The sequence below is a fragment of the Mastomys coucha genome, unplaced genomic scaffold (assembly GCF_008632895.1).
Source record: "Mastomys coucha isolate ucsf_1 unplaced genomic scaffold, UCSF_Mcou_1 pScaffold13, whole genome shotgun sequence".
NCBI classification, from domain to species: domain Eukaryota; kingdom Metazoa; phylum Chordata; class Mammalia; order Rodentia; family Muridae; genus Mastomys; species Mastomys coucha.
The window spans coordinates 9,176,904-9,200,064 of record NW_022196895.1 but is presented as its reverse complement, the minus strand read 5'-3'; the positions used below and the strand labels follow the sequence as shown (position 1 = coordinate 9,200,064).

The 23,161-nt window shown below is 46.0% G+C and overlaps 1 protein-coding gene across 1 annotated transcript in view; it reads right to left on the bottom strand.

Annotated features, from left to right (window-relative positions):
* The window catches only part of Lama3 (laminin subunit alpha 3), a 234,943-nt gene that overhangs the window by 99,358 nt on the left and 112,424 nt on the right, over positions 1 to 23,161 (bottom strand). Inside the window, exons 22-30 of the mRNA XM_031364992.1 lie at positions 20,558 to 20,655; positions 19,948 to 20,101; positions 14,657 to 14,817; positions 11,719 to 11,827; positions 10,135 to 10,232; positions 8,105 to 8,249; positions 2,633 to 2,759; positions 2,415 to 2,554; positions 527 to 642 (exon numbers count right to left, since the gene is read on the bottom strand). Of these exons, the coding sequence (XP_031220852.1) occupies positions 527 to 642; positions 2,415 to 2,554; positions 2,633 to 2,759; positions 8,105 to 8,249; positions 10,135 to 10,232; positions 11,719 to 11,827; positions 14,657 to 14,817; positions 19,948 to 20,101; positions 20,558 to 20,655 (1,148 nt within the window). The remainder of the gene's footprint in view (positions 1 to 526; positions 643 to 2,414; positions 2,555 to 2,632; positions 2,760 to 8,104; positions 8,250 to 10,134; positions 10,233 to 11,718; positions 11,828 to 14,656; positions 14,818 to 19,947; positions 20,102 to 20,557; positions 20,656 to 23,161) is intronic.

Below are 23,161 nucleotides of genomic sequence, written 5' to 3'. Positions count from 1 at the left end.
TGCTTTTGCTGTCACTGTACAAGTCTTCAGGGCCTCTGGAACTCCTGGCTCCTTGTAGAGGGATCTAAGGCCCTGGGTTCCACAGCAGAGCTTATGTTGGGGCTAGCATGCTCTTAGCACTCAGGGATGAGAGAAGACAGGGCGCAGAAGGCACAGTCCCCACTAGGGAGGTGAGTGGAGATCTGGACTGTGTCCTTGTCATTGGAAGATACTTTTAAGATATGCATCCATGAAGAGCAAAGGGCAAGAGAATCTCCTAACTGTCACTGATCCCAAGTTGAGTGTAGGCCTCTGCTTTGTCCAGGGATGGGTGTGCTAACCTCATCCAGATGGTACATGGCATGGTCTCTTATAGAGTGGCGGGCACAGAGGAAGGACACCACCTTCCTGAGACCTCAGACTCACTGTTACATTCCTAGCTGGTGAGAAGAGGGCAGACTCCAGGCCAGTCTCCATCCAGATCTCATTCTGGCTGGGAATGTGAGCACACCCCAGGGCCCGAGCCTTCCCACAAAGTGACACTTACTCAATATAAAAACTGTCTCCTCCACAACTGCTGACGAACTCGGAGGACCTGTCCACAGAGGTTTTGTGAAGTATTTGGTAGTCATAATTCTCTGCAGGTACCACTAGAACCCGGACCTAAAAGAAAGCCATCACCCTGTGTTCAGATTTACAGCGGGCCTGCTTGTGACTAGCCAGTGAAGGAGAGAACCACATCCTTTCCTGTTTATTCAAATTGCCAAGAAGATGGGACTTACAAAGGAACTGCAGCTGCAAACCCAAGGAAGGTTAAAGGAGGTGGGGTTACCGGCTAGACAGGTATCACATTGATTCAAGGTATCTTGAGCAGGGCCTGTTAAGAGGTGACTGGGTCTCTCTGGTTCTTGAGGGATCATCACTTTGTTATTTTAAAAGTAGGCAAACTGAAGTTGCAGAACCAGCAGGGAATCTAATGATGTAGCTTGCCTCTGAAGCTTATTTAGTACTTGTGGTTTAAATGAGAATGACCTGTGAAGCTCATGTATTTGAACACATGATCACTGATGGGTAGCACTATTTGGGAAGGATTAGGAGGTGTGGCCATGTGGGAGCATGTATATCACTGAAAGTAGGCTTTGAGAACCCAGCTTGTGTGTACTCGCCCCCACTCCATCTTCCTGTTTCCTGATTATGGTTCATAATGTCAGCTTTCGGCTCCAGCCACCATCCCTGCTGCCTCCCTCCAGGATGGGTGCTTACCCTGTGGAAACCAGAAGCCCGAATAAATCTTTCCTTCTATACATTACCCTGGTCATAGCGTATTCACCATAGCAACAGAAAAAGCAACACAGTATATCATACTGAACATGTACATGGCAAGCTACGGCACTCGCAAACCCTGCAGAAAGAGGTTATGTCGTTGACAGCTGCTCACCAGCTTGTAGCTCTCCTGGGATCCACGAACATCTGCTGAGCACCATGCGTCAGGCAGTGTTCTGGGCACACAGGTATAAAATGAATACCCTATGCTCTGGAATGCTAGCATCCTCAGTCCGAAGCACAGCACTAGAGGACCAGAGCAGAATCCAGGAAACTCTTGCTAGTTCTCTAGACATCCTTACAGAACCAGTGAATAGACTCTACACCAAGCTTACTGGTCAACGGGATTTGACAAAAGTTGGTAGAAGATTCTAGAAACGAGCACAAGAAAACCTGCTGGCATTGCCAAAAATGGCATACCTATGAACTTCTGAATGATGACTACAGTCAGAGAAGGGAAGGAGGAGCTTGGACAGCAGGAGACATGGATGAACAATGACTTAGCAGCAGCCAGGAAGGGCCATGGATTCCAGAGCAAGGCACCTGGACCGCGCGAAGCAGGTTCAACACGATGAGCAGCCTGAGAAACCCTGGAAGCAGGTCATGCAGAGTAAAAGGGGACTCCTGGTGGTCAGAGACAGCCTGGAGTTCAGGCAAGATCCAGGGTGAATTCAGAGACATGGCCGCTGCTCCCACAAATCAGAGAACAGCCTCCACAGGCATGGATGTTGTCCATGGATAAATGACACAGGGGTCTCAGAGTAGAACCCAGGGCACAGCTCATATAGACACTGGGTTAAGGAAAATCACTAATGGGGCACAGAAGAGAGTGACACAAAGCAGTGAGGACAGTAAAAAGCTTCAGAGAGGGACCAGTAGGGGGAAGGAGTAAGCAGAGACTGGGGGGGATGGGCAGGCACTTACACTACTGTTCCTATCCTCCTGGCTTTAACTGTCACATGGTTTAATCTTTATGGGTTTAGTAAAGCACAAAAACTTTCCTGCAAACAAACTTTCCCACAAATAGGGTTAATTCCTTAAAGAAAGCACCACCAGGAACCTAACCCACAATGGCTGACCAAGGAGCCAACTGAAGGCCAAGCAGAACGCACCAATGTTAAGGACTTCCCCTCGGGGATCTTCACAGTCACAGCCACCTCTGCTTCTGAGATGTCAAACTCCACCTGGCCATCAGAGATCACTTGGTCCCGGCAGCCAAGTAAGTGAGGACAGAAGGAGGCAAGGAAGGAACCTGGGGAGGGAGAGGCACGGTCACACGGCTGCAAGCGTGGTGTGGTTCATGTCCTGGAGCTTGCTCATGGCTGCTTACCTGACCACTGTCTTCCTCCATCCACAATCACCTCAGTGGGAAACCCCGGGTGCTCTGCTTGATAAAAATGGATGACAAAGACGTGTCGGCCCAGGCGTGTTATGAGGCCTCTCAGGGTTACTTGACTCTAAGAAGGGAAAAAGAGGGGAAAAGAAAAAGCCCCAAAACTGAAAAGCGTGGCATAGTTAGGACATGAGATGCTGCTATACCACCAAAACTCAGCCTCAGGCTGCCTTCAGCACTTCATCACCATCAGCCACATCATCACTCCCATCAAATGTGACGTACATCATACCCTTCAAAAGGTCCCCTCAGTCACAGCACCATCTCCTGTCCATCTCTCTCATTCTCTTGCTGTCTCTGTGTGTGTGTGTGTCTCTCTCTCTCTCTTTCTGTCTCTCTGTGTCTCTCTTTCTGTCTCTCTGTCTCTGTCTCTGTCTCTCTCTCTTTCACAGAGTGGTCTTTCACTCACACTGCCCAATAAATCTCTTGCGTGAGATCTGTTGCATGGTATGATCTTTGCAGCGTATTTCCGCCCTGACCCACCAAGGCACTGTGCTATAGAAACTCCAACACCGATGCCTGTGACTTGGTAGGACATCCTGGCGCCCGCACGCTCTCTACTTGGGGTCTGAGGGAGAGGTCCAAAAACCTTGGGAATGAAAAGTCTTCTGTTTCCCAGGAAAATGAACAAGTTTCCTCAAGCGAGCCACAAACAATGGGCCATTAATTAATAACAGTCCTGACATTGGACTGAAAAGAAGGGTAAGTGAGGCTGAGTCAGCTCCTGGACACGAGCTGGAGGAGACAAGGCCAGACCTGAGCTGTTGTCCTCACCAAATACAGACAAACTAACTTAGTCACCAATCAAAATTGTACTGAGGACACTGCTTTGCCCCCTCCCTACCAATCATATTAGAGGTTACCTAATCCTTCTGGAAAATTCTCCTGGCCCTGCATAAAAGGAGCCTGTGAGCTCCTTAGTTGGTCGCCATTTTGATGAGTGGCTGACCCCCACATGCTGGTATTTTCTGCAGAGTAAATGTTCTCTGCCTTTGCATACTATCTGAGTCTGAGTCCTCCTTCAGCGAGTCTTGGACCCTAACAAGAGCCACATTGGGAGCTATCACAGATCTCCAGCCCTCCTGAAACAGACTCACTTTCTGGCTCATCTATTGCTGCACACCCTGCCCCACGATGGCATTTGCTAAGGATCCGAGGAAGTGGTCTTTGAGTGTTTGGCACCCCTGTGGTATTCTTGGAGGAGAGGTACCCCAAGCCATAGTCTTTAAGGTTACAGTTGACGCTCTCCAATGACCCCCACCACTCACCATTTCCTTGAGTGAGGCTTTGGTTTTTGTTTGTTTGTTTTGTTTTTGTTTTTAGCTCAGTATCTGCTTTTTGGCTTCATTTGAAAGTCCTGATACCAGGGGTCATTATTCCTTAGGCTATTTAGCCCCTCTTCACCGAGGTGACTACCCACTGAATGGCTTTTGCTTTCCTCTTTAATTCCCTAAAGTCCTGGGAATGCCTGTACTTCAAGCCTTGGCCCTCCCCCTCTTCCTCACCCATTGAAACTGCATCATCTGCTCCTCCTGGCTCCCCTTTAGGATGCCTCTTAGAGAGTCTCCAATTGCTCCACCTAGCATCTGACTTAAGGGCCTCTAAACTTATCTGCCTTTACAGTTGAATATGGCCTCAATAACACTTAATCAATGAAAATGGCTGCCCAGCAGCACCCTAGATCCCAACACTATTAGGAACCTCTACAGGGGAAATTCCCCATTCACTCTTTCTTTTTCTCCAAATCCTGTGTTTTGCTTTTGTTTTTTTCTGTTCCTCCACCCCCACCCCCACACTGTGTAAATGTCCTGCCTTTAAGTTAAGGTTGATGGATCTGTAAGTTTGTTGCAAAGTGGGAGCTGCCGTCAGACCTTGGGTGAGGGAACGCAGCCGCAGAGGAGCAGGCCCCACACACCAGCACACAGCTGTTCTCCTTGCCCTGTGCACTGCCCACCAAGCTGCCGCTCTAACTCTCCTGAGGTCTGGACAGATGGTTTCTTTGTGATTTCGATTCCAAATTCTAGAGTTTACTTCTTCAGCAGCTGGTTCCCTCTGGCCTGCGGCGTTCTGATAAGCTAATAATCTAGATGTGGTAAACACAGTACTGTTACCGTAGTCGCAGGCTCAAGATTTTAAACTTCCTTTGGTTGTCTTCTAAATATAGACTTAAAAGTGCTTCTCATTGCGCTAACAACATCTGTCCCATCTATATACACAGTCTTCTGTATAGAGGTGTGTTCATGCTTTTAACTTAAAATCATTTTGGGTCCCCAGGCTTCTACTATGACCCAAAGGCAGGAGTCTACTGCCTTTTTTGCAATGTGGATTTCAGTACAGAATACAAACAGTGATAATGCTAACATATCTAAAATATCTCTACTAAGCTTCAAGGAATCTACTTGAATCCACCTCTCAGTGGGTCAAATAGGCTCTAGAGAATTCTATTCTGTTTTTTCCTGAGGGTGAGATCTCTCCATGACCACTACCCCTTTCCCTGGTCTTAGGACAACCCTCCCTCAACTACCAGGACTATGGGCCTCAAAGTTTCAAATGCATGCCTAAGAATAAATTCCCCCCTAAACTCCTTAACTTTATCTTCTATCCCTAATATATATCTGCTCCATCCACCAGCCAGCTCTTAGTTTTCCCTTAAAATCTGCATCCTGAACAGCTTCAAAGTGGCTAACCCCAGGCTGACCCCCCTCCCAAACTGCTCCAACTGCTGCCTGCAGGTCCCTAGCCCCAGACAGTCCTGCAGAGCTGGGACAGAAAGTGAAACATCTAGCTCTTCAGGACTCAGCTGGCATCCCACTTTCCTTTGGGTCCCCAAAGATGTTGATGCCCCCAGACAGAAGCAAGTAGTATAAAGAGCACAGGTGCCCCACCTTCCTGCCTCAACATCACCCCCTCCCAATGTCCTCACCTGTTATAATAAACAAAGGGGAGAAATGTTAGCCCTGGCCTGCCTTTAGTGACTCAGCATCAGGGGCCATATCATCACCAGCTGCTAAATGTGCCATGCATACCCTTTCAAAGATCCCTGCCACCATGGCTCACTCTCTGTGTCCAGATCTCTCTATCTCTCATTCTCTTGCTCCTTGTCTCTCACTCTTTGCATCTCTCTGTGCCTGTCTCTGTGGGTGTCTCTGTCTCTCGCTCAGAAGCAACCTTGCATCTTCTCCTAGTAAATCTCTTGGTGTTGAGGGGCAGGGCTCAATGGAAGCAGTTATATTATGGGCCAGAGCCTTCATAAACAGATGAAAACATCTTGCAAAAGTGAGTTCTTCCCTCCCAGGTTGGGGTCAGTTACTAGAGGATGGGTTTTTAGGAAGCACCAGCTGCTTTCGCCCTCTTCTCTTGAACAAGTGACCAGTTGGTACTACAACACAAACTCTCACCACGTGGCACCTTCAGCATTGTTATGATATGCAGAACGGTCCTTGCCAGAGATGGCAGCCTGGTCTTATACTTTTCAGCCTCCAGAACCATCATCTAAGTAAACATCTTTTCTTTATAAATTACCCAGCCTCTGGTATCCTGCTATAGTAACAATACAAACACGTTAAAAAAAACAAAACAAGCTAGGAGTTTAAAATGGCAACCACTATATTGCATAAGAAGTCGTCCCACGAGTATTTATAGCAGCTTTAATTTGCAATCACGCCAAAAACAATTAGATGCAAGACAAATGTTCACCTACAGAATGGAGAAACTGAGGCACAACCATACATCTACTGGGAATTAGGGGAGTAGGTTTGGTTAATTGTGTTGGAAAACTGGTGTATTTATCAAAGCCAAACACATGACACAGCAGTTAAATGCCTGGGTACATTTTCCAACAGAAATTCACTGTATGTTTGCCAAAGGGCTCTCCATGCACCACTTAGTCAGTACAAAGTACAAAGGAGTCACGTGGCAAACCTTCCTGCACGCCCTTCCCCAGATCAGGCCACACCCCCCACAGTCTCTCTGTGTTCCTGCAGAGAGTTGAGAGGTGGCTCAGACCTCAGAGCCCCTCCCTAGTACAGCTGCAGACTAAACCTGCCCCCTTCCCCGCTGCCCTGAGTTACTGCCAGACTCTCCTCAGGGCCTTCCTGACTGCTAGTGTGAAGCTAGGTCCTAGGCTGCAGGACTGATATGCTAAGGACTCTAGGAGCAAGACCATTTCCCCTGGCTCTTTGGAATAGAAGACTCTCCCCCCCCCCAACCCCCCCGTCCCCCTTTAAGGCTTTATCGTGCTGTCTGTGGTGTGCTGTTAAGTAAAGGGTCCGTCCTCTTTCCTTCTGGACCCCAGCTACGCTATCTATCCTTGATGGCCATCTCTCCTGAGGAAGCTCTCCCTCCAACTCGCAGGCTTGCTCTCCCATCTCAAGCTATGACATTGTAGTTGTCCTAATAAAATCCCTCTGGGTTGCAGTCACTTCCTTCCCAGGAACCTGGGAGTCCTTTATATTTATAGCAGTTACCCCGGGGCAAGCTGGTAAGGACACCCAGAGTCTACACCCCTGGTGTGGGTGGAAAGTTCAGGCCCTACAAGCTCCAGCCCAGGGGAAGGGAGCCTCCTTACTCTGGGCTGCGCCCTTCTCCCACTCCTCCCTCCCCCAGCACAATAAAATCCAGAGCCACACTCTGTCTCCTGAGTGACTACGCCCCTCTCTTTTAACTCAAAAACTACAGAAACCATAGCACTGAACAACTGGAAATGTCCCTCATTTTTCAGACAATTTGTCACACTTATTTGTGTACTGGGGTGAGGGCCATGAGTACCATGGAGCGCATGTGGAGGCCAGAGGAGAACATTTGGGAATCTGTTTTCTCCATTTACCATACCCCAGGGATGGAACTCAGTCATCAGAATGGTCAGCAAGTGGTTTTTTTCCATTTTTGTTTTTTTCTGTTTTTTTTTTTTTTTTTAACCTTTGTCTTAAAGGTTTAAAAAATTCTGTCCATCTTTTGATGGAGAACTGTGAATTGGAAAACAAGCTTTTTAACGTGATGACAAAGCCAGGGCTTCATTTCAGTTTCCCTCAGTTATCCTCAGCTCCGAGAACTCCTATGGGAATGTCTGGTCGCAAGAAATCCCTTTTCCCGAAGTTTGGCATTTGGACAAAAGCCAGCGTTCCCTTGGGGCCATGAGAAATTGCAGCGTGGACGTGTAGAAGAAGGGGAGGGTAAGAGAAGTCACAGTTAGAACTACCCAGGCTCCTCCATTGCTCAGTGATCCACAGCAGAGAGTGGAAGTTCCCAAACTGGGGGGGTGGGGTTGGGAGGGAGACAGTGGGTGAAAACACAGAGCCTGGGATGAAGGAGATTTGGGGGCAGGGACTGAAATTGTAAGCCCTGAGGTGATGTGGGTGCTGCTTGGTGGGGGTAGAGGTGTCACACTCTCACCCTGGGGTATATTCCTACCTGTGGTGCCTTCAGAGTAACTCCATTAGTAACATCTCCAGGAGAGGAAGGCTCATGAGGCAGGGGAGAGGAAGGGCCTCTACTCGCAGCATCCAAAATTAAGGCTGTTGGAGGAGTTTCATGGGCCAGGGAGACACAGGAAGCACTGAAAAACAGAGCACTTTAAAATATGATTGTATTCTCACAACAAAAACAAAAAAAACCTGAAAAAAAAAAAAAAGCCCTGCACGGGCAAAGAAACAGGCGTTGAACACACACCCAGTGTCCAAGGAATCCCATCAAGGAAACCATGGAGCAGATACAACAGGACGAGTACAGCCTACTGGCCCAAGCTCACTCCAGGCACCTGCTCAACACAGGTAGTTAAAACAGAAAGAAAATCGATAAAGTAAGGCACGCAAAATAGAAAACTATTCACACTTTCTTCCCCAGAAATAAATTAGTTAATAAAATGAGATTACGATTCCTCTTTCTGTATGAATCCTGATGTAAGAGGAGAGAAACAAATGTGTGTCCTTTCTCTATTTGACAGCTAGAATGGCAGTGTGCTGGGGCTCCACCGTCCTAACCATGCACAGTGTGCTGGTGCTCCACCGCCCTAACCATGCAGTGTGCTGGGGTTCCACCATCCTAACCATGCACAGTGTGCCGGGGCTCCACCGCCCTAACCATGCACAGTGTGCCGGGGCTCCACCGTCCTAGCCATGCAGTGTGCTGGGGCTCCACCGTCCTAGCCATGCACAGTGTGCCGGGGCTCCACCATCCTAGCCATGCAGTGTGCTGGGCTCCACCATCCTAACCATGCAGTGTGCTGGGGTTCCACCGTCCTAACCATACAGTGTGCCGGGGCTCCACCGTCCTAGCCATGCACAGTGTGCTGGTGCTCCACCGCCTTAACCATGCAGTGTGCTGGGGCTCCACCGTCCTAGCCATGCACAGTGTGCTGGGGCTCCACTGTCCTAACCATGCAGTGTGCTGGGGTTCCACTGTCCTAACCATGCAGTGTGCTGGGGTTCCACTGTCCTAACCATGCACAGTGTGCTGGGGTTCTACCGTCCTAGCCATGCACAGTGTGCTGGGCTCCACAGTCCTAACCATGCACAGTGTGCTGGGGCTCCACTGTCCCCATTCCCCTCTAGTTTCAGATTTTGGAGCACGTGGGGTTTGGGATTTGGGGTCTTCAACATATGCTTAACTGCAATGTAGAGCAAGACATTTGTGTTTGATATGGGATATTAAAAATAGAAGAGCCACAGGCTAGAGAGTTGGCTCAGCAGTGAAGAGTGGCTGTGCAACCATGGCAACTCGAGTTGTACATCCATGTAACTAGCTGGGCTGGGCATCCTGCACACACCTGCAAGCCCAGCTCAGAGGTGTGCATCGACAGGAGGATTACTAGGGCTTGTCATATGCCCCAAGGTCAGGGAGAGACCCTGCCTCAAACACAGACGAGGTAGAGAAGGACACCTCACATCCTCTTCTTACTTCTGCTCATACATACAAGCATTTATACCTTCACATACATGTATACATGCACTCAGACACACAGATACACACAAATTATTCTTAAAAATTTTAAGGAAAAGAGATGATCCGGCTAAGTGACTCTTCCCAGCTGCCAGTTTTCCACACTTCCATAGTCTATATCATGACACAGACACAGGCATAGCCAGGGATGTGGCTATGCTTGGTCCTTGAGGGCAGGTCTGCCAAGTTCCGTCCTGAGTGCTTGCCTTGTTCCAATCCTTTAATCTCTATGTCTAGGCTCTTCTTTTAAAAAACTGCAAAAATAATGATCCATCTTGGAGCTCAGGTATCAGCACTAGCTAATTAGGGTTTATTTGGGGGTGTTGTTTTGCTGTAGCTCAAAAAATAATTAAAAGGTTCATTTGTGAAACCTTGTACATATGGTTAGGACTGTGGAGCCCAGCACACTGTGCATGGCTAGGATGGTGGAAAGTTTCAGCCTTACGAATATGATGGCAGTATTGTTCAGAGTATGGACGAGGAAGAAGAGAGGGAAACATTACCTTGGATTAGCATGCTGCCCATAGCTGGCAATGCAGTGGACCTGAGCTCTCAAATATTCAAGTGAGAATTCTTCAGCGGGTATAATACAAATGTGATACTGTCAAGAAAATACATAAAAACACATGACAATTATTAGTAAAACTAATGGCTGCTCCACACCCTTTTAAAAATATTAAGTGAAGAACTCACCCAGAAAGTTTATATTACGTTAAAGTCGTGAAATTGCAGGGTGGCAAGCGTGAAGAACCTGCACAGGCAACAAATCCCTTTCCTTATTGCACAGGATGCAATAAGAATCACTGACTACATTATTGTTGGAATGTTTTCCCAAATAAAGAACAGAATCAGAGGAATGTTTAAGATCAGCTCTGTTCAGTGAGTTCTGATGCCTTTTTTTCTCTGTGACTTGGGGCTACTAAGAGAGCAGGCAGTGGAAAGTCAGAGAGTTTGCAGTTCAAAGACTGCACCCTCTTAGTAAAGGATGTCTCAGACTTCAGCCTACACCAATGCTGAAGGATTTGTCACTGCAACTAGTTTGGGGGCCATTTAAGAAACTCAGCCATTAAAGTGTCTTTATTGCATTTGAAGTCAAACTATGGTATCAGCTTGGTGGCAAAGTGGCTTTGTAGTAACAAAAATAAAAATGTGTGGACCATCACCGAGACTCCAGGCATCTACAGGGTGGTGATGAACAGTGTTCCTACCCCATGGAGCTCCATCCTAGTCAGCCTGAACTTCAGTGACCTTGGGCTACTTGTCAAAGGGCAAATCCACACTTAAACTGAGTCCCAGGATAATTTCCAAAAAGGAAGAGGTTAGATTTGTGAAGGGAAACCATTATTTCATAGCAATAAGACTTAACGTTTTATTTCAAACTCTTACTTAAATTTGAAGGTTTTACTTGCTCCTGCTAGGTTAGGCACAAATATTTAAAGCACACTGCCCCCTGGCATTCCCCAGAGTTTGATGCATGTGTACTGCCAGCAGTAACAGGAGGCTGTGTCACACTTAGGCAATCTTCAGTCCCCTGAGATAGTTACATAAGTCTTAACAATCCCTTCCTAGGCAGATCCCACTGTTCTCAGTAGTCAAGCTCCACCATCACATGGGTAGGAATGAATGTCATTTATCTGTCACAGTTGGCATTTAAATTGTAAGGATATATACCTAATGAGATGGATAAACCCATATAGGGTACTGTTATATAACCAGTTATAAAGTTTAAATAAAGCATTCCAAGAAACTATATAGGATAGTAAAACAGACACAAATTAAATGATAATCTGTGTCATTTCTGTACCCAGACATAATAACAATAAAGTAGAAAATATAATGATAAAAGGCGCACTTCATTTACAATAGCGATAAATGAAAGTTAATGAAATGTGATTTTCTTTTGGTGGGACACCTTCATATTTGATGGCTGAACTTTATGAGGTGATATGACGAAGGCTCAGGGTAAGAACTGTCAAACTTGAATCTATAGCTACAATGCAATTGCAGCCCAAATTTTGAAAAGCTTTTGAGAAATACAGACGGCAAAAGCAGGTTTTGCAAGTTCAGTGGGCTAGAGGAAGGCATACCAGAAGGAAGCGGGCCATGTGCGCCTTGAGCTGAATGTCTGCATCTGCCCACAGCTCATACACAGCTGTACGACTCAGGCTGTCAATCACCATGCTCCTGCACGGGATGCTGCAAAGGGAACAGAGTTGTCTTAGTCCGACACTGGCATCTCCCTCGCTGTGCACCTGACCCGTCCTGCTTTCCCTCTTTATAGCTGGGTAACCCAGAGTCAATTTTCCTGCATGAGACGTTCAGAGGGGTGCAGCCTACTGTGGTTTGAAGGATCCCCCAAATTCACTTTGGAACGTACTCACCCATGTGATCTTTTAAAGGTGGCTAGAGAGTGGAGGCTCGATCTCTTGGGAATTTACCAATGTTCATTGGACCATTCATAATTCAAATTGCCCAGCAATGACCTTCCCACACCCATCGGTAGGCACAGCTGGCTTTACTAACATGGGGGAAGGACAAGCCAGACTGACTGACTGCAAGGCCAAGTCTGAGTCTGTTTTCTTCCATAGTCCCTTCCAAGAACTTCTGCCTCTGGCCCCCACCTTCCACTCCATGGGGGGAGAGACAAATTTGAAACCATTCTTAAAAAGTCACAGTTTGGGCTGGTGAGATGGCTCAGCAGGTAAGAGCACTGACTGCTCTTCTAAAGGTCCTGAGTTCAAATCCCAGCAACCACATGGTGTCTCACAACCACCCGTAACGAGATCTGACGCCCTCTTCTGGAGTGTCCACAGCTACAGTGTACCTATTTATAATAAATAAATCTTTGGGCCGGAGCAAGCAGGGTCTACTGGAGCAAGTGGGGTTGACCAGAGGGAGCAGAGGTCCTAAAAGTCAATTCCCAACCAGATGAAGGCTTACAACTATCTGTACAGCTACAGTGTGTACTCATATACATAAAATAATAAATCATTTTTTAAAAAAGTCACAGTTTTGCAACACGGAATCTGGCTCTGGTGGTAAGCATGCTTGAGCTTAGGAAGCATGCTTAGTGCCGTTTCCTTTGAATGCATAGAAGATGGAGCTGGTAGCAGACTAAGACAATATGACTACCTCTAGTAAACACCTGACATAATTTAGTCAAGGATATTTGGGTAATGACTAAAAGGAAATTAAAATATGCAAAGAATCAAGCACAGACAGGGTGCATATATAGGAACTTGACGGTCGCCATGTAAGTGCAGTTGGAGCAGTCCGTCTGGACTGAAGTGTCATCCTGGGATTCACTTGCATTTAGTTTTATCATCATCCTTTTAAAAATTCTTTCTAAGAAACAGATGGCCATTGGTTTACTCATTACGGATCACCTCACTGTAGAGAAAAGGGTTGGTTTATCACCGCAGTATTTTGAAAAGTGGTGTTCTAGTCACTGTTTTATAGCTGAGATGTTGTCTTTCTAACACAGTGGTTAGAGATCGCTTGAGACACGCAGAGGAATGTTCAAACCTCAGCAGGAGACAACGCGACACTGAGCAGGCTTAAAATAGGCCTTTACGGAGGCGGGGGGGAATAATTCTTGTGTTTTAGATTCCCACACGGTAGTCAGTTCCCTTCCACTTGACCCCTGTGACAACTGAAGCATCAAAAAAAGGGAAATATCTTGGCCAAGTAAAAATATACAGTGGGACTTTCCTGAGAGTGGCTAAGTAGGCTATAACCCTAGCACCGGGAAGTTGAGGCAGGAGGATCATGGATTTAAGACCATACTGGGTTACATAACACAACCCTATCTTCTATCCCCAGCTTGGGCATAGATGTTCTTGGAGCTTTTCTAAGGTCATCGAGAGAGTTACCAGAATAACTGTGAATATTCCTCTGTCCCCTAAACAACTTCTCTTAGATTGCGTGAAATGGGAATCAAGACTATGCTCTGAAAGATGCAAGGAGTCTAAGAGTTGAACTGGAAGGTGAGCTCTGAAGGACAGAGGTTGAAGAAAGCCTGCGGCTGACACACCCAGGACTCCAGCACACAGGGCCTGCCAATCGGGGAGTACACTTTACAGTGGTACTGATGCCAATTACATATGAAACTCGTATTTTCAAATGGTGACAGATGGTTCTGAGAAACTACCCTAGGACCCTTAATGCTCATACACAGAGCTGAGGACACAGGCCTAGTGGGAGAGTGCTTGTTCAGCACGCACATGGCACTGGGTTTGATCCTCAACACCACACACAAATCCAAATATGACTCTTTTTTGTGTGTGTGATCTTTGTTTCATAAACAAAGTCCTCAGAGATGGCTTTTTAGGACCATTAGGAGCAAGACTAATTCAGCAGGCATTTGATCAGGCCTCACAAAAGTGGCCATGTTACGCTGCTAAAATCTACTCTTTGCATACATTTTTATTTTTTTAATTTCACACCCAGGAAGGTGGTCAGCTCCTTCAGGTTATCTTGTGTTTGACACAAAGCAACATAAAAACCAGGTTAACAAAACGTTGAAGGCCATGACTAAGAACTGGTGTGTTTATTGTAGCTTTCTACCTGCTGTATCAAGGGCTACAACTTTGGGTGTCATTAATTTTACATTTAGTCTCCTCTGCAAATATCCTTTGTGCTGATTCTTTGATTAAAGAATGCTCTTGAAATATTATGCAAACAAAATCGTTCCCAGTAAGCCCTTGGCAATTAGCACTCTTGGGCAAAAATTTCATTAGAGTAAATCTGAGCGTCTCTGCCATTGCTTTCTGCCCACAGCAATCACCAACCACTAATTTGCTGGATTCTGAAGGTGGGCCGCGCAGGGGAAGGTGCACCTGTTATATAATTTCACAATGTTGCCTCCCACAGAGAGGCTCCCAATACCAGGTTGGGGATAATGTTGGACCCTATAACTAGTTGCCTGCTAGTTTTCAAAGGCTGCCTCAATAGTCCAGTGCACTAATTACCCAGTCCCAGGCATACTTCCCTGGTGGAGGAATATGGGGGCTGCGGGCTGATTACCTGTACTTGCAGCTGTATATGTTTACCTGGCCTGCCAAGGCAGACCCTGGGCTCTTCAGGTTCACATCCACCACAAAAAGCTGGTCCACCTCCGTGGCATACTCCAGCATGACCACATAGTGGCCAGTCTGTGGGACCCGCAGACGTAGGTGCAGCTCCACCTACCAGAGAGGACAGGTAGACAGGTGGTCATCCAGACACGCAGCACGCTGGACATGTTTACAGACACAATGGTAAAAATAGAGGTGACACCCGGAGTACTGTCATATGTCTGCATAGTAAAACATGTGGTCCTCCTGAGAGAATGCAGAGGAAGGGATAGATGCCCTGTTAAAATCCCGAGTCCATAAAAAACATTGCATGACCATTTGTCTGGAACACCAGAGGATGTTTTGTATTTCTATTTTCTTAGTCTCCCAGTGCTATGTCTGAGGGTTTCAGCTCCACTCAGGGCTGCTTCCGCTGATTGCCTGAGGTAACAAACACTCCCAGACTTGAAGCTAAAAGGGAGCACAGCAGACAGCAAGAGAGTGGAAAGCTGCCTGGGGGCTTCTTACCTGTTCCTTCAAGAGAGAAATGTCAAATTATCCAAATAAAATCACATAAAAGCAGCACACACACACCTTTCTGTCCCAGAAGGGTGACACTTGACTTTTAGACTTTTAGGCCCTTTTCAATGGGCGATATACATGCTTCCCACTTTGGCTTTTAAGAAGAACTATCATGAGTCAGAAATCAGGGGTACTCTAGGCTATAGTGACAGAGGTCTTAGGGTGCACAGAGCTGGACGTGTTTGCTCTCTGGCCCTTTCTGGGGACAGTGGGACTTGACCTGCCAATCATGAGGCAGGAGCTTGTGGTCCCAACTCAAGCTGACATTCGCTGTGTGGTCTCGTATCTGTGTGTCCTGCACAAAACAGGGATACGATCGGTTTTCCTTTCAACATTTATGAGCATTAAATGGATGTGCAGCAAGCACTTACAACTCTGTGTGGCATCAGTGAGAGCTACAGAAGCCCCAATGGTCATAATCTTAATCAGTTTGTTCTTTTGTCACTCAGCAGCATTTCATGGTGTGCTGTTTTATTTATTTTTATATTTTTCTTGGTGTGTGTAAGGATACATCTCTGTCACATGTTCATGGAGACTAGAGATCAACTGTGGTATCATTCCTCAAAGGCTGTCTGGTGTGTGTGTGTGTGTGTGTACATGTTTGAGAGAGCTCTCTTGTTTGGAGTTCACTGAAGAGGCTACGTTGGCTGACTAGTGCGCCCCAACAGTCCCCCTGTCTGTGCCTCCCCAGCATTGGTTTTACAAGCTCATGGTACTGCATTCATCTTTCCCATGGGTTCTGGAGACTTGAACTCAGGTCCTCATGCTTTCAAGGCGAGCACATTACCAACTGAGCTACTACTCCAGCCTAGTGTTTCATGTGCCTCTATCATTATGTACATACATAGTTTATTTCTCTAATGGCTGTCTAGCAACCTATACTATAAATGAAAATTTTAAGCTAGAGAGATGTTGGTGGGTAAAGAACCAGTTAGTTGCACATGCATCAAGACCAGAGTTGGAATCCCCAGAACCCATGTCAGGTAGTTGTGGTGAACTGCCTGTAATTCCAGCCTGGAGAGACAGACAAGAGACGTGCAGAGCAGCCTGGGAAGACAGACAGGAGACATGCAGACAGAGACCCTGCCTGTCTCATGGAATAAGGTGGGGAAGTGACCTGGGGTGATTCTTAGCATCAACCTTGGGTTTCCATATACATGCACACCCACCTACAAACATGTATACACACATGTATGCACATATCACACACATATAACACATGCATACACACATGAAAATAGAAAATTATTCTACTTTTCCTCTGTGGATGAAACAATCAACATCCAATGTTATATCTCATATTTATGTATACAAACATGTATGTACACACACATCCTTATGCTGGTATTTCTGTAAGATTCTTAGAAGGGGTCCTATTTAAAGTGTGTGTGCACATTCGATGCCCAAGCCAACCTAAGAACTCCCTCTATCCCTCACTGTGGAATCGATCTCAACCAAAACGCTCCAGCTCAGCCAAGCTTTATCCCAACTTAAGTAAATGGCCTTTCTTCTAGCCTTCAGGCAATGCACATGTACTATTCCTTCAGAACAGCTCTGAGCCATGTAAATCCTAGATTCTACACAAATCTCTCTATCGCTTATATAATGAAAGGCTTCCCTCAGAGGAAAATGTGCAGTAGGCACCCACTTTTGACTCTTACAGAGGAAAGTCCAGCCTTGGCCTGGTCCTAGTAGAGAAGTTGCTACCAGCTTCTCTTTTCCAGGCATCTCCAAATGAAAGTGTGTTTGTCTCACTTGAACACACAGCACACACAAGCCAGCCACAAGTCCTCACTTCTGTCATCCCACTGTGACTCCTATGGACTGATGGCTGTTTCAAATACATTTGATGGCAAAACCAGTTCCTGATGAAATATAAAATGGAAATGTGCTGTCTGCTGATGGTGTTAGTTATTTATATTTTTAAAGGGAACTTGAAAGGATCTAGTGTCAAATGGTTCCGCAGCACAGGGCTTCTCTTTGCTAGTTCCAAGTTAGGATAAAAACGTGGAGGGAAGGAAGCTGCTTGTAAAAAGTCAGGAAGAATAAATACCATCTATACTGTCAGATGAAAATTCAGATGTCTTGGCCAGCAAGCATGACTGAATGTCTGCCATGGCCAGTCCACCATCCAACTAGTGAGCATCCAATAGAAAATAAGACGAGTGCTGCTCTAAGACAATTAGATTATTAGATAGCTACAGTGTATGTTTCATGTGTGGCAAATTCTCTCAGAAAGTACCATGGGAACAGGAGGACTGGGCATGTCAGGAAGATGGCGGGAGGAGGGGGCTTCTCTGAAGAAGCACTGGCTCAGCTGAACATGGAGGACAAGGAACAGAAACGTACCTGGAAGACGGAGAAGAGCATCAGGCAGAGGGCACAGCCTATGGTGAGAGGCCCTACAACAACACAGAGGACTTCTAGGCCATATGCACTGCAGGGCCAAGAGATTGAAAGTAGACCTGGTGGCTACGGGGTGGGACAGTACAATTGGAGGTAGGAAGTACAGGCTTCTAACACATGTTAACATTTCTGTCTCTATCATAAGGCAAGATGTTACTTTAACTGTGCGTGTGCGTACAAGTGTGTAGGTCAGAAGACAATCGCATGTGTTGGTCCTTACTTTCTACCTTGTTGGAGACTCTTTGCAACTATATGCACCAGGTTAGGCTGGCCTGGAAGATTTGGGGAGTTTTTCTGTTTCTATTTCCTATCTCATTGTAGGAGGACTGGGATTACAGATGTGTTCTACCACATATGGTTTTATGGTGGCCCCAACGAGCCATCTCTCCAGCCCAGTGATCAGATTATCTCCGCAATGCAGGTGCGTTAATTGGGAAGCTACTACAGCGATGTTCAAGCAACATGACAGCACAGGATGAGACTCCTTACCCCAGTGCTTGGCGTGAGTTTGGGTTCATTTTGAGCTTGCAATACAGAATGAGAATTGTTACAGATTGAAAGTGGACTATTTACTCTTTGAGCCATGCCCACTTGTGGCCCAGTGGGACCTAGCTGGTTCATTCAGGAAATGACTCTCTAGAGGGCAGGACTTGGGATTTCTAGCATGACTCTGTCCTATCTTGCCGCAGACACTAGGCACCAGACACCCATGCCGTCATGGATTCCTTGTTTTGGCAGACTACACACTCAAGCCAAAACCAGAGTAAATCCTTTCTTTCCTGGGTTGCTTTGTGTTGAATATTTGGTCACATCAAGAAGCAAAGTAGTTAATACAGGTAAAAACAAAAAAACAAAAACAAAACATGGGCATGAGCCTAAAGCTTAAATAAAAACTCTTGGGTTTCATGTATAAGGCCAGTAAATCTTGTGATGATAATATAAAAAGAACTTTTTCTTTCATAGGAAAGGAACTGAAATGTCTTCAGTACTTCTAACTCTACAAGTTTGAACTTCATCACAATAGTCTTTTTGCAGTGAAAAAAAATAATCTATGATCCATGTTGTTCCCTGAACATGTGTGATTGTTGAGGCCCTGAGGTGCATCTGAGAGATAAATTATACTTAAGTTTAATTAACATAAGCTTATATGTTTCTTAGGGGTTGGTCTACCTCATTCAGATTTCCCTGTTATCTTATCAACACACACATAAACAACACATACATATATGTTCTTTCTCACATGTTACATCTATGTACATATGAGTACATACTTGCACATGTGTGTATGTACACATGAAGTATGGACAGAAAGGAATGTGGTAAAGTTAATTTTAGAATGGAGTAGAGAGAAGAATATTCAGTTTTTTATTATATTTAATTGTGTTTACTTATATTGTTTTTACTTGATACAATAAGTATATTTTATAAATAAAAAATCTAACAAAATAAAATTAAATGAAAAGTCTATTTAAGAAGTAATCTTAGAATCTTTAGCTGTTACCTTTAAGATGTAAGGACATCATTTATAAAATATGTGTATCTAAAGATTTAGGAAGAATTCAAGCCAAAGATATTTACCTTAACACACTTTACCCAAAGAAATATTTTCTTCAAAAGATCAAAATAGACAATATTAATGAAAGTAAAGAGTGGGAACGGGTTGGGGCTACTGTTTTGTGTCTTCATTCTGGGGTGCTGGGGTGTGTGTTCTCACTGTTGATATATACTACACAGTGTGTTACCAGTACACTCTTAGGTCTGCTGATGCGGCTCAGAGAACTCCAGGAGGAGACACACTGCCCCGGCATGTTCCAACATGTCCTCCAAGCCGTGAGGCAGATGCCTTGGGTTGGAGCAGTTCCAGGTTCCAAGATTCTACACATTCAGCTGCTACAACGTACTTAGTCCACAGGGCTGGGCAGTGAGGAACTGCTGTATCCTTATAAGGCAACCAACAGAGCTACTGAAGGCCTGTAAGATCGAGTCTCATCCATCTTTAAAGAAAGAATGTGCTGGGAGTCAGGCAAACAAATAGCCCATGTGATGTCCTATGATTGTTGCTACATCTAAAGAGACTCAAAGAAAACCTCAACTCAGCTCAGTTTGGAGGGTAACTCAACCCCAGTTCAAATCAGAGAAGTCAGCCCCTGTGGATCAACACCCCTGAGAAACCCTTCTGGTTCTCTAGGATTTGAGAAGCAACCTTGGCTAAGCATTCAGCAGATACAAACAGAGGCAGCATCAGCTTTAACAGGAAGTAAAAGGTTGTCCCACCTCTCTCCCGCTGAGGTCCACCATGGCTGGGAGTGTGGGCGTGGGCTGCCTCACTACCAAGGGTCTCAGCTCTCCGTCAAGCAGGAAGTGTTTGGCCTCACAAGCCAGGGTACAGGAGAATCCAGTCAGTGGTAAATGCTGGTAAAGCAGACAACTTCAAGGACAACAAAAGACGGTTGTTATCACATGAGCATGATACACTGTGCTGCAAGGACTCAGTGATCCAAGTCACTGGGCATCCTTGTATCCTTCTGTCAACAAAGTCTTAGAGAAAACGGACATCGAAGGCATCGAGCAGTGAGTTCCCCACACCGCCAGGGAAGAAACAAAGGTCTGAGAACATGCATTCTATTCTAAGCTCTTCCCTCATCAGATGCATGGTTTTAAGATAACTTTTGGGTATGGGGCAGCATCCCCACATACACAGGGTGACAAGCAGTGTGTTTGAGGATTCTTACTCAAATAAGGCTCAGAACAGACAAATCATAACGGAAACTCCCAGTGGGCTACCCTGTAACTGTTGTAAGGCCCACCATCTGAGCCTTCATACTCAAGGCTCGTTCAGAGGTGTCCGACAGCATTGAGGCTGCACCCTCCTCCCCATACTAACTTGTCCTGGGGAGATCCTGTGTGGGCACATGGCTCTGTGACTGGCACTTGAAGGGCGAATGCTTCATAGTAGTCCCTGGGAAGCAGCACCAGGTAATCCTGGCAAATGAAGACCACGGGAGCGTTAGTCATCTTCTATCAGGCCTACCTTCGTAATACAATGACCAAATGTGTTGGTGAGGTAAATAATGCCCCCGAGAAGTCCCTGGTGAACTTCAACTCCAGATCAGCTTTTTTGTTCTTTATCCTAGCTTACCAGAACCCACAATGCACCTCCCCACCAGGTCTTACATACACAGAAGAGATTGGTGCCTCAGGGTGTGTATTTGTGATCTTCAGATCACAGGAAATGTTACTATTTCTTCTGGGCTGTTTAATAATCCCTTCCCCCAGTTGATCAAAGGCAATGAACCAAATCATTATGATCTCTGCCGAGATGCCGGCTGCCTCTGTCACCACAGAGCATCAACGACTGACTACTGATGTAGCTTTTGGCTCCAACCCTACTCATGGGGCATGGTGGGGAAAGTGAGGTTGTGTGGTGTTGGTAGCTCAGACTGGAATGGCCCTGATGCCCATCCTAGTGAAAGAGTGGCTGTGTTCCACCAGACATGCCAAATGAGGCCTGCAGTAAATGTAGCTAAGCATTCAGGGAAGAGTCCCAGGATCTCAAACAGATAGTGTGATAGTGCTCAGGGATCTCAGGATCTGTGATCCCACCACACATATGCATAGGGAAGGAGGTGGAATGTTCGCCTCTAGTGGGGAACTCATATGTGGCCCCGAAGGCATTTTGTTTCCTCAGGAAGAACTGTTTAGCAGGGGGAAGGGGATTGTGACTCTGCGGACTCAATGGCCTTCCTAGCTGGATGGATTTGAATTGTCCTAGAAGCCATTTCCCTGATCTCAGTCCATAATTGCTCATTACTCTGTGGTCCCAAAGACCAGTAAAGAAGGATATTGCGTGCTCAGTAAAAAGTGAATCAGAATGGGGACATCAGCTACATGTCATTACATCTGTTTTAATGAGGGTTTCTATTCCTGCAGTGAAACACTGTGACCAAAAACCAACTTGGGGAGGAAAGGGTTTCTTCAGTTTACACTTCCACATTGCCGTTCATCACCAAAGGAAGTCAGGACAGGAACTCAAACAAGGAGGAACCTGGAGGAGAGATCTGATGCAAAAGCCATGGAGGAGTAATGCTTACTGCTTGCTTCTCAGGACTTGCTCAGTCTGCTTTCTTATGGAGCTCAGGTCCACCAGCCTAGGGGTGGCACCATCCATGATGGGCTGGGCCCGGCCCCATCAATAACCAATGAAGAAAATCCCTTACAGCCAGATCTTATGGAGGCACTTTCTCAATTAAGGTTCCCTCCTGTCAGGTAACTCTAGTTTATACGTCAAGTTGACATAAGACCAGCCAGCACAGTATCTTCCATCCTTAGGTAGTAATCTTGCCATCTGTCTAGCTTTATACCCATGATTGGCATTGATGGAATTTTCCTCTTCCCCACCTCTAACATCTGCAAAGCACGCTTTGCCTTATTTCTTAAGTTTTTTTGCCAAGAAGGTGCAAGGATGAAAGGATGGCACTTAATTTCATGTTATTTTTTGCTAGATACTTGGAAAAGACACATAAGGATAAGTTCTATTCCTATTGTTCAGGAAAAGCGATGGAGGCAGGCTAGGAGGTAAGTGACCAGACTAAGAAGGGACCAAAGATGTCATCAAAGCTATAACAAGCCTGAGGTGTGTGCGGGCAAAGCGGGGTTCCTTGGAGAAACCCCTCATAGCTCCTCTGGCTTTCCTTGAATGAGGGATCCTTTGCCAGTTAGCTGTAAGTCCTAACTCAGTGAGAGGTAAGATGTAAGAAGTGCTGGGGCAGCCCTGGCTCCCGGAGCCTGGCCTGTCCCTTCGCACATCCCCAAATCTCATTATTAATTCTTCTCGTTATCTAGGTTCTTCTGATGTTACTCTGCATGGCTTGGGGAAGGGAAGCACTTTAGGTGACTTTCAGCTTCATAACAGAAATATTAAACAAAATTTGAAAGGCAGGGAGGACCATGTGCTTATAAGAACTTTTCATTTTTTTCTAATGACCTTGAATTATAGTTTGTTTACATTTAGATAGATTACTTTTGTCCAAGAGTAGTTGACTTAAAGGACATAAAGTGTAATTTTCAGTAAGCTTCTGTGTCATCATTGTGTCCTCTGAGGATCAAAGTCACTGTAGTTTCCTTTGCAGTAAAAAGGAAACACATGTGATTTTGATGTGGGCCCCTGCATTGCAAGATCTTCTTGTGGGCCCTGCATTTCAAGATCTTCCTGTGAACCCCTGTACTGCAAGATCTTCCTGTGGGCCCTGCACTGCAAGGTCTTCCTGTGAACCCCTATACTGCAAGATCTTCCTGTGGGCCCTGCACTGCAAGATCTTCCTGTGAACCCCTGCACTGCAAGATCTTCCTGTGAACCCCTGCACTGCAAGATCTTCCTGTGGGCCCTGCACTGGAAGATCTTCCTGTGGGCCCTGCACTGGAAGATCTTCCTGTGGGCCCTGCACTGCAAGGTCTTCCTGTGGGCCCTGCACTGCAAGATCTTCCTGTG